The 16,578-nt window shown below is 43.3% G+C and overlaps 1 protein-coding gene across 3 annotated transcripts in view; it reads left to right on the top strand.

Annotated features, from left to right (window-relative positions):
- SLC25A14 (solute carrier family 25 member 14) overlaps positions 1-16,578 on the top strand; it is a 49,265-nt gene that overhangs the window by 24,869 nt on the left and 7,818 nt on the right. For all 3 annotated transcript variants that reach the window (XM_049766689.1, XM_049766688.1, XM_049766690.1), the window contains 3 exons: positions 336-421; positions 7,867-7,962; positions 14,968-15,092. In XM_049766689.1, coding sequence (XP_049622646.1) covers positions 336-421; positions 7,867-7,962; positions 14,968-15,092 — 307 coding nt within the window. The remainder of the gene's footprint in view (positions 1-335; positions 422-7,866; positions 7,963-14,967; positions 15,093-16,578) is intronic.

Below are 16,578 nucleotides of genomic sequence, written 5' to 3'. Positions count from 1 at the left end.
GGTAAGACACATACAAAATAAGTGCCTTACATCATGTACTATATCTAGTCCTATTTATTTGGGGGGTGTCATATTCAGCGGCACTCAGGGGTTACTCCTGGCTCTGTGCTCAGAAATCGCTTCTGGCTAGCTTGGGGACCATATGGGATGCCAGGTCCGTCCTGGGTCGGCTGCGTGCAAGGCAAATGCCTTACTGCTGTGCTATCTCTCTAGCCCCTGTAGTTCATTTCTATAGTTCTTTCTCTGATAAGGGCTCCTTTCTCTGATAACTAAGTACTCCATTTTCAGAAAGTATTTCCTAATATAAGCAAATCTTTCCTTTTTCTTTTATACAGATGAAACTCTACTGATAAATATGATATGTGGGGTAGTGTCTGGAGTAATATCTTCTGCTATAGCCAATCCCACTGATGTATTGAAGGTAAGAAAGCTGGTGGTATTGGATGTGTGTGATATAATGTGAGTAAGATTTGAACTCAGATTCTTATTCTGTCACTTGACAGCTATAAAACTTTGGTCAAATAATGTAATTGTTTTAAGCCTCTATTTTCTTATTTGTAAAATGAGAATAATGTATTTATTGCATAGTGTTGCTAAGGATTAGAAATTATATATATGTACAGATACACACACATATATATATATATATATACAGTGTCTATCATTCTTCTTGGTAGGTGATAGTTGCTAACTAGGACTGTGAAAAACTCACTTTACAAAAGAAAGGTATGTTCTGTACTCCTCCTACATCATGATATGGTAGATTGACCTGTGGCATAACTCAGGGTAACAAAAAGACATTTAAAATAGTATTTAGTTCTATGTGTGGGGCCGGTGAGGTGGTGCTAGAGGTAAGGTGCCTGCCTTGCAGGTGCTAGCCAAGGAAGGACTGCGGTTCGATCCCCTGGCATCCCATATGGTCCCCGCAAGCCAGGGGCAATTTTAAACGCATAGCCAGGAGTAACCCCTGAGCATCAAACGGGTGTGGCCCGAAAAAACAAAAAAAATAGTATTTAGTTTTATGTGTGGGGCACTTTCTTTGCATGTAGTTGATCTGGATTTAATATCTGGTACCATGTATGGTTGTTTGAGTATCATCAGAAGTGATTCCTGAGTGCAGAGCCAGGAGTAAGCCCTGAGCACCGTTAGGTGAGTTCCCACCTCCTCTAAAACAAAAATTGTTTTTAGGGAATTTTCATTTAGTAGTTGATTGAGGTACCTTAAATCCATAATTTTACTACCTCTCCTTTTCTTCAGAGGTGTAAATTATAGGATTGAAAAGTGTGAGAGGATTTCAAGTTTTAAAAATTACTCTAGGGACTCTAGGGTCTAGGGACTCTAGACCAAAAAATACTGATAAGAAGTCATGCTTGCTGTATTTGAAACCGAAGATGGCTTGTATAGTGAGGAATGGGCCCATTTCTATTTCAAGTTAGAATTTTGAAAACTCAAAAGTGATATGAAAAAATATACATGTGGGCCAGAGAGATATTAGTGGGTAGTCTGTTTGCCTTGCAAATGTGTGGCCCAGGTTTGGTCTCTGGCACCAATTATAGTCCCTTCTTTCCTATCAAGAGTGACCCCTGACCATAGGAACAAACCCTGAGCATTGCCAAGTGCCTCCTCACTTCCCCAAAAACTACACATATGAAAGAAACCAGTGAGGGTTGATAGAGAAGCTATATGTAATGCTCTTCAGAATTAACTTGAGAGTAATTCAGCTAAAGAATTATAATTATTTTCTGTTTATAGAACAAACTTTTACTTATTAAAATAATGAGCTATGTTGTAAAAATAAACTGTATATAGCACAACTATACCTGTTAGCAGTATTTTTCAAGAACAGTGCTTAACTCTCTAAAGCTTCCTTTCTTCTCCATCTAGATCCTAGCTTACTTATACCACTCCCTTCAGTTTCTTACTCCTTTAGCTTCAGTATAGGATTTATAATCATGGTTGGATGTTCATTCCTTTTACTTAGCCTTCTATGATATATCACATACTGCTTTCTTGCATTTATGAACATAGCTTTCTTCTTTTGCCTCATGTTTTTATCCTTTAGGACTGCTTAGAAACAGGGTGAAGACTAAGATAAGGTCCTCTATTTGGGTACAAAATATAAAAGACACACCAAAAAAATAAAAATGAAGACAAATGTCATTTTCCTGAAATACTAAAAATTGAAATGAATGCAGGTCAGGGAGATAGCTCAAATGGTGTAGCTACATACTTGTTATATGTGAGACTCCCAAGTGCAATCATCAGCATTGCAGTTTTGCCACCCCCCCATCACTGCTGGATGTAGTCATGGACATTCCTGGGTATGACTCTGGCTCTGCAGCCATATTGGGCCCAGGTTTCAAAAGTGGCCCCTGTAAAATTTTTAATAGGAGGCGGAGTGATAGTATAATGGGTAAGGCACTTGCCTTTCCTGTGGCCCACCCAGGTTCCTGGTATCCAAGATGGTTCCTGAAGCAACACCAGGGGTAGGTAATTCCTGAGTATACACTGGGAATAACTCCTGAGCTTCACATATTTGGTTTTTGGGTCACACCTGGTGATGCTTAGGGATTACTCCTGGCTATGTGCTCAGAAATCGCTCCTGGCTTGGGGACCATATGAGACGCCGGGGGATCAAACCATGGTCTTAGTCAGCCGCATGAAAGGCATATGTCCTACTGCGGCGCCACCACTCCCCCCTTCCAATATTTTTAGTAAATACTTGCTTTTAAGTTGTGTTCTTCATGGGGGCCGGAGAGATAGCATGGAGGTAAAGCATTTGCCTTGCTTGCGGAAGGTTGCTGGTTCCAATCCCAGCATCCCATATGGTCCCCTGAGCCTGCCAGGGGCGATTTCTGAGTGCAGAGCCAGGAGTAACCCTTGAGTGCTGCTGGGTGTGACCCAAAAACCAAAAAAAAAAGTTGTGTTCTTCTCTGAACCAGTATCTCTCTTGCATGTATCTGTGTTTCTTTCCTTACCTTTTTCTGATATAGAGAAGCCTATGTTCTCTATTAGACATGTACTTCTTCCTTTCTCTCCCCTCACATTTTTCAGACATTTTTTGTTTGTTTTTGGGCCACACCTGGCAGTGTTCAGGGGTTACTCCTGGCTCTGCGCTCAGGAATTGCTCTTGGCAGGCACGGGGACCATATGGGATACTGGGGATCGAATCCAGGTCCAGGACCTGGTTCAGCTGCGTGCAAGGCAAACGCCTTAGTGCTGTGTTGTCACTCCAGCCCTGCCCTCACATCTTTCGCAATAAATTTCAACAAAAACTGTTTTGCTTGGGGCTGGAGAGAAAAGACCCCCCCCAAATTAATTTTACTTCACACAAAAATTTCATAAATGCAGTAAAAAAAGATGTATTTTATGCACTCTCAGTTCATCTTACCCTAATTCTGACATTGGTGGTTTTTATTAAATTTTTGGGTTTTTTTTTCTTTTTTTTTTTGGATTTTGGGTCACACCCAGCAGCACTCGGGGGTTACTCCTGGCTCTACGCTCAGAAATCGCTCCTGGCAGGCACAGGGGACCATATGGGATGCCGGGATTCGAACCACTTTGCTTCAGCATGCAAGGCAAATGCACTACCTCTGTGCTATCTCTCCGGCTCCTAATTTGTTATTTTTTATTGTGTGTTGTATTTGACCTTACTTGTTGGTGCTCAGGGCTTATTTTTAAGTCTTCACTGGCTAGACTCAGAGAAACATATAAGATGCCAGGAACTGAATGGAAATGGTTGCTTGCTAGGGAAGCCCCTTACCAGTTGCACCATCTCTCTCATGCATGATTCACCGTCTTAAAGTCTTCCTTTCCTTAGAATTTGTGTGCTTTTGATATGTCTTTGTTTATCTGTTTTGGGACTATACCTGGAAATGCTCAGGGTTTATTTCTGGTTCTGCACTCAGGAATTACTTCTGGTGATGTTCTGGAACTGTATGGGATACTGGAGCTCGAACCCAGGTCGTCTGTATGTCAAGGCACCCTACCCACTATACTGTTGCTCCAGCCCCTGATATGTCTTTCATTGCTGTTCTATTCTAAATTTAATTTAGGTTTTTATTTAAAAACTCTTTGTTTTCGAAATTTACTTTCCTAATAAAAGCATGGTTGTTATTGGATTTACATATGTCATTATTGAAACCTAGAGTTTAGTAAAATCCACTCTATAATTGGGACCCTTCTGTTTAGTGAACAACTAATGTAATTGTATTTATTCCGTCAGTGGGAAAATTTACCAAATTTTTCACGTGGCTGTTTTATGCCACATCTCATATTTTTTTTTAGTTTTTGGGCCACACCCAGCAGTGCTTAGGGGTTGCTCCTGGCTCTCAGCCCAGAAATAGCTCCTGGCAGGTTCAGGGGACCATATAGGATGCCAGGATTCAAACCACCTTTGGTTCTGGGTCAGCTCCTTGTGAGACAAACGCCCTCCTGTTATGCTATCTCTCCGGCCCCAATATCTCCTTTCTTCATCTCATATATCACCTTGAAGAGCATAGTTTTAATGCTTTGTTACAAATAAAACTCAATTTAAAATCTTGTTAGCATAAAATTTTATCTATTTTGGGGGGGGGGTAACTACACCCGCTGGTGCTCAGGGATTACTTGGCTCTGCGCTCAGGAATCATTCCTGGTAAGCTCGGAGGACCATATGGGATGCCTGGGATTCAAACCTGGTCTGCCGCGTGCAAGGCAAAAACCCTACCCACTGTGCTATCACTTCAGCCCTTCATTTGGTTTTTGTTTTGAGGTGAAAAGAAACAAGAATGGGGGTTGTAGAGATAGTACAGTAGGTTGAGTGCTTCACTTGAATTCAAATTACCCAGATTCAGCTCCCTTTACCCCATATGGTCCCCTGAGCCCTGCCTGGAGTAATCCTTGTGCACTACCAGGTATAGCCCCAAACAAACTAACAAAAAGAAACAAGAATGTACCTATTCATGGAGAAGCAATAAAGCCATAGCAGGGCTATTCCGCTTATGCTTCAAGACTTTGGCTGGAGACTTCCTTGAAAATGTGAACAGGAAGACCAAGTTAGGCCAGTTTGGACACACCCAGTACACATGGAAGCAAAGAAAGGTAAAGGTGTCATGGTCGGCCCCAATCCACTGTTTTATTAGACCCTATCTATATCCCAAAACCAATGTTCAGAAAAGAAAAGGTGTTTCTTTTGTTGTTGTTTTTGGGCCACACCTGCTGGTGTTCAGGGATTATTCTTTTTTTTTTTTTTTGGTTTTTGGGCCACACCCGATAATGCTCAGGGGTTACTCCTGGCTATGTGCTCAGAAGTTGCTCCTGGCTTGGGGGACCATATGGGACACCAGGGGATCGAACCGCGGTCCGTCCAAGGTTAGCGCAGGCAAGGCAGGCACCTTACCTTTAGCGCCACCGCCTGGCCCCAGGGATTATTCTTGGAGAATGGACCTTACCAGGCAATGTGCAACGCAAGTGTCCTTCCCACTGTACTATCTCTCTGGCCCCTTTAGAAGTACTTTCTAAGCTGGATCAAGGTTTAAATAAATATTAAAAATAAGATGAGGGGGTCAGAGAGATAGCATGGAGGTAGGGCATTTGCCTTGCACTCAGAAGGATAGTGGTTTGAATCCCAGAATCCATATGGTCCCCGAGCCTGCCAGGAGTGATTTCTGAGTGTAGACTCAGGAGTAACCCCTGAGTGCTGCTGAGTGTGAGCCAAAAACAAACAAACAAAAAAAATGAGAGATGAGGGTCCAGAGCTGTGGCACTAGAGGTAAGGCGTCTGCCTTGCAAGCGCTAGCCTAAGATGGATGTGGTTCTGTTCCCCGGTGTCCTATATGGTCCCCCCAAGCCAGAAGCGATTTCTGAGTGCGTAGCCAGGGGTAATCTCTGAGCATCAATGGGTGTGGCGCAAACAAAACAAAACAAAAAAGATGAAGGAGCCAGAGAGATAGCATGGAGGTAAGGCGTTAGCCTTTCATGCAGAAGGTCATTGGTTCGAATCCCGGCATCCCAATGGTCCCCTGAGCCTGCCAAGAGCAATTTCTGAGCATACAGCCAGGAGAAACCCCTGAGCACTGTCGGGTGTGACCCAAAAACAAAAAACAGACAAACAAAATAAAAAGGTGAGACATATGGAGGACAAAAAATATGAAGAAAAGTGGGGTTGGAGCCGTGGCACAGTGGTAGGGCTTTTGCCTTGGATGCGCTGACCTAGGACGGACCATGGTTCAATCCTTGGCATTCTATATGGTCCCCCAAGCCAGGAACGATTTCTTTTCTTTTTTTTTTGCGGGGCCACACCCGTTTGATGCTCAGGGGTTATTCCTGGCTAAGGGCTCAGAAATTGCCCCTGGCTTGGGGGGACCATATGGGACGCCAGGGGATTGAACCTCCGTCTTTCCTTGGCTAGCGCTTGCAAGGCAGACATCTTACCTCTAGTGCCACCTCACTGGCTCCTGTTTTATTTTGGGGGTGGTGGGTCACACCCGGCAGTGCTCAGAGGTCACACCTGACTCTATGCTCAGAAATCGCTCCTGGTGGGCACTGGGTTACCATATGGGGTGCTGGGATTCTAACCACTGACCTTCTGCATGCAAGGCAAATGCCCTACCTCCATGCTATCTCTCTGGCTCAGCCAGGAGTGATTTCTGAGCACATAGCCAGGAGTAACCTCTGAGTGCCACCAGGTGTGGGCCTCCCCCAAAAAAAGCACAAACAGAAAATATGAAGGAGGGGCCGGGCGGTGGCGCAAGAGGTAAGGTGCCTGCCTTGCCTGCGCTAGCCTAGGATGGACCGCGGTTCGATCCCCCGGCGTCCCATATGGTCCCCCAAGCCAGGAGCGACTTCTGAGCGCATAGCCAGGAGTAACCTCTGAGCGTCACAGGGTGTGGCCCAAAAACCAAAAAAAAAAAAAAAAAAAAGAAAATATGAAGGAAAGTAACCAAAGATGACCAAAAAAAAAAAAAAAAAGGTTTTTAGAGACTGATGGTGCTGGTGTTTTAGTATGTTTGGCTAGTTGTGGTGGATGAGCTAGAAGTTAGTATTCTCTGAAGCATGGAAAATTGAGATAAATAAAGACTCACATGCAAATTATAATTGAGGAGATGAAGCAAGAAGAGGTGAGGAAGGAAGGAACAGAGGAAGAATCAGCCAAGCTTGTCATATGTGGCATTTAGTTTATAATATGAAGTTTGGTAAGGTTTTTTTTTTTTGGGGGGTCACACCTGCCTTGTCAGGGTTTACTCCTGATTCTTTGTTCAGGAATCTTTTTTTTTACCCCCCCTCGTTCAGGAATCTTTTTTGTTTGTTTTTTGTGTCAACCCGGTGGTGCTCAGGGGTTACTTCTGGTTTTGTGCTCAGAAATCGCTCCTGGCAGGCTCGGGGGACCATATGGGATGCTGGGATTCGAAACATCGTTTGTCCTGGGTCGGCTGCATGCAAGGCAAATACCTTAGCGCTGTGCTGTCTCCGGCCCCTCAGGAATCATTTTTAACAGGGCTTAGGGACCAGTTGGCGTGGGGATGGGGGATCAAATCCAGGTTGTCTGCATGCAAGGAAAGCTTCTACCTGCTGTACTGTCTTCAGCCTCAGTAGGGAGGGTTTTGATGGAAGTGAGAGTGAAAAAGTTGTCTGACCATGTAACCTTCGTTCAGCCTTTAATTGTTTATATTTAGTTATTTGCCTTTATTCTATATGCTGTGAGATCAATAAAGAACATTCTTATATGGGCTTTCATTTCCAACCCCTTGTCAACAGCTTTATCAGAAACCATAAAGATAGCAGGGTGATTGTTACAGAATTTCAGATATTTCTTAATTTTGAATGAGTGGAGCAATGCCTTTAAGTTCTCTATGTTAAAACAGAAAATTTCACATCTTGCTTTAGATTCGAATGCAGGCTCAAGGAAGCTTGTTCCAAGGCAGCATGATTGGAAGCTTCATTGATATATACCAGCAAGAAGGTACCAAGGGTCTCTGGAGAGTAAGTAGTTCATTACTAGTATTATTTATAATATAAATTCCTAGAATTAAAAAAAGGATTTTTATACAAAATCATAAAATTATGAATTGTCATATTATTGTAAGTGACTTGGTAGTACACTCACAAATAAAGGTCCTTATCACCTATGAAAAGACAACTTTCTATTGATTTTTATTTCTATTTAATATTTGGTGGTTAAACATTTGAAATAATTCATATACTGTAAAATTATAAAGCACCCTATCTTAAAGTATATAATGTAATTTTACTGTAGTCACAGACTTGTGTAATGAACACTTTTTAGAATTTTTTCATCATTAGAAAAAGAAATCCCAGGGCCGGGCTGTGGCGCTAGAGATAAGGTGCCTGCCTTGCCTGCGCTAGCCTTGGACCGACCACGGTTCGATCCCCCGGTGTCCCATATGGTCCCCCAAGCCAGGAGCGACTTCTGAGCGCATAGCCAGGAGTAACCCCTGAGCGTTTCCGGGTGTGGCCCAAAAACCAAAAAAAAAAAAAGAAAAAAAGAAAAAAAAAAAGAAATCCCATATATGATTATGATTTTCCATGTCTCAAACCTCTCAGCTCTTGACAACCTCTAATCTATTTTCTGTCTCTTTTCTCATTATTTTTTCTTTTTTTTTTTTTTTTTTGGTTTTTGGGCCACACCCTGTGACGCTCAGGGGTTACTCCTGGCTATGCGCTCAGAAGTTGCTCCTGGCTTCTTGGGGGACCATATGGGACGCCGGGGGATCGAACCTCGGTCCGTCCTAGGCTAGCGCAGGCAAGGCAGGCACCTTACCTCCAGCGCCACCGCCCGGCCCCCTATTTTTTCAATTTATTATTGGATATTACTAATTTTATAATAACATTTTGTTGATAATTTCAGGGGCCGGAGAGATAGCACAGCAGCAGGGCATTCACCTTGCATGCAGCCAATCCAGGACGGACTGTAGCTTGAATTTCGGCATCCCATATGGTCCCCCATGCCTGCCATGAACGATTTCTGAGTGCAGAGCCAGGTGTAACCCCTGAGCACCAACAGGTGTGACCCAAAAACCAACAAAAACCAACAAAAAAAAACAACAAAAAAACAATTTCAGTTGTCCTTTGGGTTGGTTATATAACATCTCTACATCTCTACATATATACATATACATATACATATATATACATATACATATACATATATATTTTAGTTTGCTTTGAGGATCACACTCAGCAATGCTGAGGGGTTACTTTTTTGCAGGGGGGGTGGGAAATCACACCCAGCGGCACTCGGGTTACTCCTACCGCTGTGCTATCTCTCTGGCCCCTACTTTTTATTTTTTAAAGAGAAAAGCAGTTGTGCTCAGGGGTTACTCCTGGTTCTGCACTCAGAAGTCACTTCTGGCAGGCTCAGGGGACCATATGGGATGCTGGGATTTAAACCGGGTCCGTACTGTATTGGCTGCATGCAAGGCAAACACCTTAGCACTGTGCTATCCCTCTGGCCCCTTAATGAGCCTTTTTTCGGTAGCTTTAAGCTATAGGGCCACAGGCCCTTCTCACTCCCTTAGTCTCCTCAGCTCTTTTTCTGAAGACTTTGGCTCTCACAATGACAGATTGCTTCATGGGCTTTCCCTTCCCAAGAATTCTATAGTAGCATGATCTCACCATATCAGTGATAGAAGCTACTCCAGTCTTGGTTTTGGGAGCATTAATTCATGTCTGCTGACTGACCAAGGTCCACAGTTTGTCAAGATTGACATTGGAGCAGAAACTTTGATTTTTTTATTGTGGCCGAAGTAAATTACAAATATTTCACAGCAATATTTAAGGTACATAAATCAAGGGCATTTCCACAGTGATGTCCTCCCTCCACCCCAACTATATTATTTTTTTAACTGAAACCCAACTACAAACATGCTATAATTATGCTGTTTAAATGAAGACTCTACTATAAGAAAATAAATTAAAAATAAATCTTCAATCCATTTTCTTCTTTTTTCTCCCCTCTTCTTTTTCTTTTTCCTCTTTCTGAGATCAGACGAGATCGGGCATGTTCAGGGTGGTGTGGCTGTACACCAGGGGTCTCAAACTTGTGGCCCGCGGGCCACAAACGTCCCTCTGTACAACATTTTGTGGCCCTGCCCTAGAGGGATCTTTTTTGTTTTGTTTTGTTTTAGTTGTTTGGGTCACACCCCCCAATGTTCAAGGCTTACTACTGACTTTGCACTCAAGGATCACTCCGACTTTGCTTCCTGTGGCCCCCAGGTAAATTGAGTTTGAGACCCCTGCTAGACTCTTCTTTCTCTTTCTCCTCTTCTTTCTCTTATTCTTCCTCCTCCTCTTCTTTCTTTCTTCCTCTTCTTCTACTTCTTCCTCTTCTTTCTCCTCCTCTTCATTTTCTTCTTCCTCTTCTTTCCCTTCTTCCTCTTTTTTTTTTTTTTTTTTTTGGTTTTTGGGTCACACCCATTTGACGCTCAGGGGTTACTCCTGGCTATGAGCTCAGAAATTGCTCCTGGCTTGGAGGGACCATATGGGACACCAGGGGATCGAACCGCGGTCTGGTTCATCCTATGCTAGCGCTTCCAAGGCAGACACCTTACCTCTAGCACCACCTTCCCGGCCCTGCCCCTTCTTCCTCTTTTCCTGTCTTTTCTCTTCGCTTCCTTTCCTTCTTCCCCTATCTCTTCTTCTTCCTCCTCCTCTTCCACCTCCTCCTCTTCCTCCTCTTCATTTTCTTCTTTTCTTAATATTCTTTGCCCTCTTCTTACTCTCCTTCCTCCTCCTCCTCTTCCTCCTCTTCGTTTTCTTCTTTTCTTAATATTCTTTGCCCTCTTCTTACTCTCCTTCCTCCTCTTCTTTTTCAGAAGAAAAGGATGAATCCTTTTATCTTCCCCCTCTTTTTATTATTTTTCAAAATATTCTTCTTACTCCTCTTTGCCTTATTCTTATTCTACGTTGCCTTATTTTTCTTACACTTCTTCGCCTTATTCTTCTTAAAATTCTTCTTCCTCCTCTTCCTGTTCTGACTCTTCCTCCAACTCTTATTCTTGTTCTGGGTTTCTGGGACTTCATTGATTCTTATGTTGTTTCTGTTGAGTTTCTCAAAGACTTCTATTTTCATCGGTCCACATTCTTTGAGTAGTTTAGACATGGTCTGATCATTTGCTTTTAAGTTCTCTTCCAATCTCTTCTGTTGTATGGAGTTGTTCTGGATCTCATCCTCTGGCTCACTGACCCCGTTTGCAGCTGACATACTCCAGTGGAGAGGTTTTCCATTGAGGTTTTCAATTCATAAGCCGAGTTTTTCAGGCCTATTATTTCAGTGTGAAAACTTCCTTTTTTTTTTTTTTTTTTGGTTTTTGGGCCACACCCGGCGTTGCTCAGGGGTTACTCCTGGCTGTTTGCTCAGAAATAGCTCCTGGCAGGCACGGGGGACCATATGGGACATCAGGATTCGAACCAACCACCTTTGGTCCTGGATCGGCTGCTTGCAAGGCAAATGCCGCTGTGCTATCTCTCCGGGCCCCAGTATGAAAATTTCTAATTTCAGTCATCAAATCCTCTTTTTTTTTTTTTTTGGTTTTTGGGCCATACCCGGCAGTGCTCAGGGGTTACTCCTGGCTGTCTGCTCAGAAATACCTCCTGGCAGGCACAGGGGACCATATGGGACACCGGGATTCGAACCAACCACCTTTGGTCCTGGATCAGCTGCTTGCAAGGCAAACGCCGCTGTGCTATCTCTCTGGGCCCGTCAAATCCTCTTGATGGTTATTTGTGCTCCAGTCAAGTCTATCGATGCTTTTTTTGAGCTCCCTGAACATCTTCCATAATTCTACTCTAAAACATCTTATTTGAGAGGATACCTAACTGTTTGGTACTTTTTGGATTATCAGAGCAGACATCTTGATTCTTTAAACATGAGGTTGTACTGCAAAATTTCCCCATTGTTAAGGCTGTAGATTGCTTTTTACAATGTGGAAAAGTGGGGTTCAGGGGTTAAAAGATAAGCGCGGCGTGGAGCAGGTCCTGGAGAGATTATGATCCTTGGTGTCTCTGGGCTAGCTCCCGCAGAAAGAAGGCAGGGAGCAGGGCAGCAGTCCTTTATAAAGTCTCTGGGTGCCCAATCACACAGCAGGAATCCGGCCCACATTAGTTGGGTGGGGACATCTTACCGGGTATGGGTCCTGGAGAGATTATGATCCTTGGTGTCTCTGGGCTGGCTCCTGCAGAAAGAAGCAGAAACTTTGATTTTTTTTTGTTTTTTAAGGGCCACACCCATTTGATGCTCAGGGGTTACTCCTGGCTAAGCGCTCATAAATTGCCCCTGGCTTGGGGGGACCATATGGGATGCAGGGGGATCAAACCGCGGTCCTTCTTTGGCTAGCGCTTGCAAGGCAGACACCTTACCTCTAGCACCACCTCTCCGGCCCCTTTGATTTCTTTTTAAGTGATAATGTCTCATACCTACTTTTTTTTGGGGGGGGATCACACCCGGCAGCACTCAGGGGCTATTCCTGGCTCTACGCTCAGAAATGTCTCCTGGCAGGCTCAGGGCACCATGTGGGATGTCGGGATTTGAACCACCAACCTTCTGCATGAAAGGCAAACGCCTTACTTCCATGCTGTCTCTCCAGCCCCTCATACCTACTTTTTCAAAGTAACCTGGATAACATTTGTCAAAGTTGATCCTGTGGTGATGCCACCAGCCTTATCCCAACCGCCCGCATACTTCCGGTGCTTGCTGATGCAGCCATGGCTGTGGCTCACATGGCCCCTAAGTTTTCTTGTCTTCCTCAATTTGAACAGCATGTTGGCTGGAGAGAAGAAAGAGTGGTCATACTTGACTTCTCACTCAGGAATCACTCCGACACTGCAAAGGGGATTTTAGGGCATTCATGGGGATAGAACCTGTGTTGTCTGAATGCAAGACAATTTCCAGCTCTACTCTTTGTGTATTATGGATAATGATGTTATGAACATGACTGTGTATATAAAACTTTGGGTGGATTATATGTTTTCATTTTTCTTGGGTACATATTTAGGTATGAAATAATTCTGTTTTAACCTTTTCAAGAATTTTAAGGTGGTTTCAAAGTAACTTTTAATTTATATTTTCACTAGCAGTTTATAAGGAGTTTTGATTTCTCCACATTCTCATTCACACTTGTTTGCTTTTTTTCCTTTTTAGCTATCTTGGTTATTTGTAGTATCATTCTGGTTTTGATTGATCTCCTTAATAATGATGCTAAGCATCTTTCCTTGGGCTTGTTGGATACTTGTGTACCTTTTGGAGGAAAATATCTATGTTTATCTTTTGCCCACTTTTTTTTTTTTTTTTGGTTTTTGGGCCACACCCGTTTGACGCTCAGGGGTTATTCCTGGCTATGCACTCAGAAATCGCCCCTGGCTTGGGGGGACCATATGGGACGCCGTGGGATCGAACCGTGGTCCATCCTACGCTAGCGCTTGCAAGGCAGACACCTTACCTCTAGCGCCACCTTCCCGGCCCCTTTTGCCCACTTTTAAATTGGGTTATTTGCTTTTTATTGCATTTTAAGAATTCTTTGTATATTCTGGATATTAGTCTATCATTTGCAAACATATTCTCACACTGTTGGGGCTGTCTTTCATTTTCTTGATGGTATCCTTTGAATAACAATGCTTAATTATTATGAAGTTCAGTTTATTTTGTTGCTTGTACTTTGTGTGTCAATGAATTTAATTTATGGACAGCAAGTGAATTGGGACTTTATTATTGCTATAGTATCAACATCAATTTGAAAGAGTGGTCTCTGTAATCCAGGCTGGGTTTTTCTATTTCCTTTTAACTTTCAGCCCTCTTTTTAACTATTCTTTTTAATTGAATCACCATGAGATATGCTGCAAAAGCTACTGAAGGTTGAGTTTCAGTCATACAATATTTCAACACCCATTCCTTACTAGTGTACACTTACCCCACCAATAACTCTCAGCCCTTAAAAAAGTTTATAGTAATAGTATAGTGGACTGGGTGCTTACCTTTCTAAGCCTGCTAGGTATAATTCCTGAGTGCCAGGAGTAACCCCCTCATCATCATTTGGGTGTGGCATCCCAAAATTTTTTTGTGTCACCTGTGCTCCCTGTATCAGTGTGCTGTGTCTTTGTGTTGGTGCTACACATATGTGTGTTGCCAGCACATATACATGGTGCCTACATGCACATGCCCACATCTCCCCTCTTGAGTTGTGTACTTTCATGCTTTCAGGCTGGGTTATGTACTGGAGTGTTTTCTCCACCTTTGGGAGAGACCATGTTCTCTAAGTGAATTACTTAGTCTCTCTCTTTTCTCCCTCCCACTCCTCAGAGTTTCCAAATAAAATCTGATTTTACTTAAGAAAGCATTTTTTGGGCCCGGAGAGATAGCACAGCGGCGTTTGCCTTGCAAGCAGCCGATCCAGGACCAAAGGTGGTTGGTTCGAATCCCAGTGTCCCATATGGTCCCTCGTGCCTGCCAGGAGCTATTTCTGAGCAGACAGCCAGGAGTAACCCCTGAGCACCGCCGGGTGTGACCCCAAAACCAAAAACCAAAAAAAAAATCATTTTTGTGCCACACTTGACAGTTCTCAGGGTTTACTTCTGGCTCAGAGTTCAGGGATTACTCTTGGTGGTGTTCAGAGGACTATATGGGCTGCCAGGGATCAAACCCAGCTTGGCCTCCCCAGAAGTAGAGAACTGCCTCCCCAGCCCATTTTGATTATATTTATTTATTTATTTATTTAATTTATTTAATTTATTTATGTTGAATTGGGGCAACTTTCAGTATTGCTCATGGGATATTCCTGGCTCTGTACAGAGGGATTACTTCTGGCACTACTTGGGAGACTATGTGCAGTGCAGGGGAACGAGTCAGGGTTGACTGAATGCAAGACAAGTGCCTTAACTACTGTGCTCTTGCCCCAGCTCACATTTTGTTCATTTTTAGACTTATATTACCACCTGCTAATTTCCCCGGTATTTATTGTCACTTGCCTTGTACAGGGTGTTGTGCCAACTGCTCAACGGGCTGCCATTGTTGTGGGAGTAGAGTTACCAGTTTATGATATTACCAAAAAACACTTGATAATGTCTGGAATGATGGGAGACACAATTTTAACCCACTTTATGTAAGTATAGCAGGTTGTACTCTGTCTTCATGTCAAGCACAACACATGTTTCACTCAAGTCCTCATAGAGTCAATAATATACCTAGCACATAATGGTCCTTGTCCCTCATATAGACCCTTGTCTATATAAGATATAGAACTTTGATCTTCTTTTTTTTTTTTTTTTTGGTTTTTGGGCCACACCCGGCAGTGCTCAGGGGTTACTCCTGGCTGTCTGCTCAGAAATAGCTCCTGGCAGGCACGGGGGACCATATGGGACACCGGGATTTGAACCAACCACCTTTGGTCCTGGATCGGCTGTTTGCAAGGCAAATGCCGCTGTGCTATCTCTCCGGGCCCAGAACTTTGATCTTCTAATACATATGTAAACACCTATATTTTCTTCATCTTATAACATTATGATATTTTATTATTTAAATGCCTATGAAATTCTGGTTTAAAACTTTACATTAATAGTAGATAATGCATGACACTGTCACTTAGGTTTTGTTTATAGGGAGTGGGGATTTGGGCATACCTGGTATATAGTGCACAGAGGCTACTCCTGGTTCTCTGCTCAGGTGTTGCTCTTGGCAATGCTTCAGTGACCATTTATAATGCCAGATTTAAACTAGCATTGTATGTAATCCAAGCATTTCAATCTCTACTATATCTTTGGTTTCCACTTAGTGATTTTGATAGGCTTTTAAACTGACTTTTTTGTTTTTGGTTTTTGAGTCACACTTGGCAGCGCTCAAGGGTTACTCCTGGCTCTATGTTCAGTAATCACTCCTGGCAGGCTCGGGGGACCATATGGGATTCCAGGATTCGAACCACTGTCCTTCTGCATACAAGGCAAACACCCTACCTCCATGCTATCTCTCCAGCCCAACCAGTACTGCCTAGAAAGAGGCTAGTGGTTGCTGATGGCTTTAGCGGGCAGAAGAGAGCTCAGGGATTAGCATGTGGCCAGTCTAGTTCCATCCTCAGTACTCTGAGCACCTCCAGGACTGAGCACAGAGCCAGGAGTGATTATTTTATTTATTTATTTATTTTTGGTTTTGGTTTTGGGTCACACTCAGCAGCACTTAGGGGTTACTCCTGGCTCTAGGCTCAGAAATCATTCCTGGCAGGCTCAGGGGACCATATGGGATGCTGGGATTCGAACCACCATCCTTCTGCATGCAAGGCAAATACCCTGCCTCCATGCTGTATCTCTGGCTCCATAAATTGACCTTTTTTTTTAAATATAAGCACTATTTGAGTTTCAGATTGTAAAGTTACAGGGATGATTTCTTTTGGAGAGGTGGATGTTTGAAGTCCTTTCAGTATTAACCGGAGGCTGTTCCTAGCTTCATGCTCAATAGTTGCACCTAATGGTATGTGAAGGACCATGTAGTGCTAGGAATCAAATCAAATCTGTATTGGTTGCATGCAAGGCAAGCACCTTAACCCCTTCATGCCAGGTGAGGTAGAACTAATCTTTTTTGGGGGGAGCACATCCAGC

Source organism: Suncus etruscus, chromosome X, assembly GCF_024139225.1.
Source record: "Suncus etruscus isolate mSunEtr1 chromosome X, mSunEtr1.pri.cur, whole genome shotgun sequence".
NCBI classification, from domain to species: Eukaryota; Metazoa; Chordata; class Mammalia; order Eulipotyphla; family Soricidae; genus Suncus; species Suncus etruscus.
Note: the sequence above shows the minus strand (reverse complement) of the source record. Positions and strands in the feature narration are given on the sequence as shown.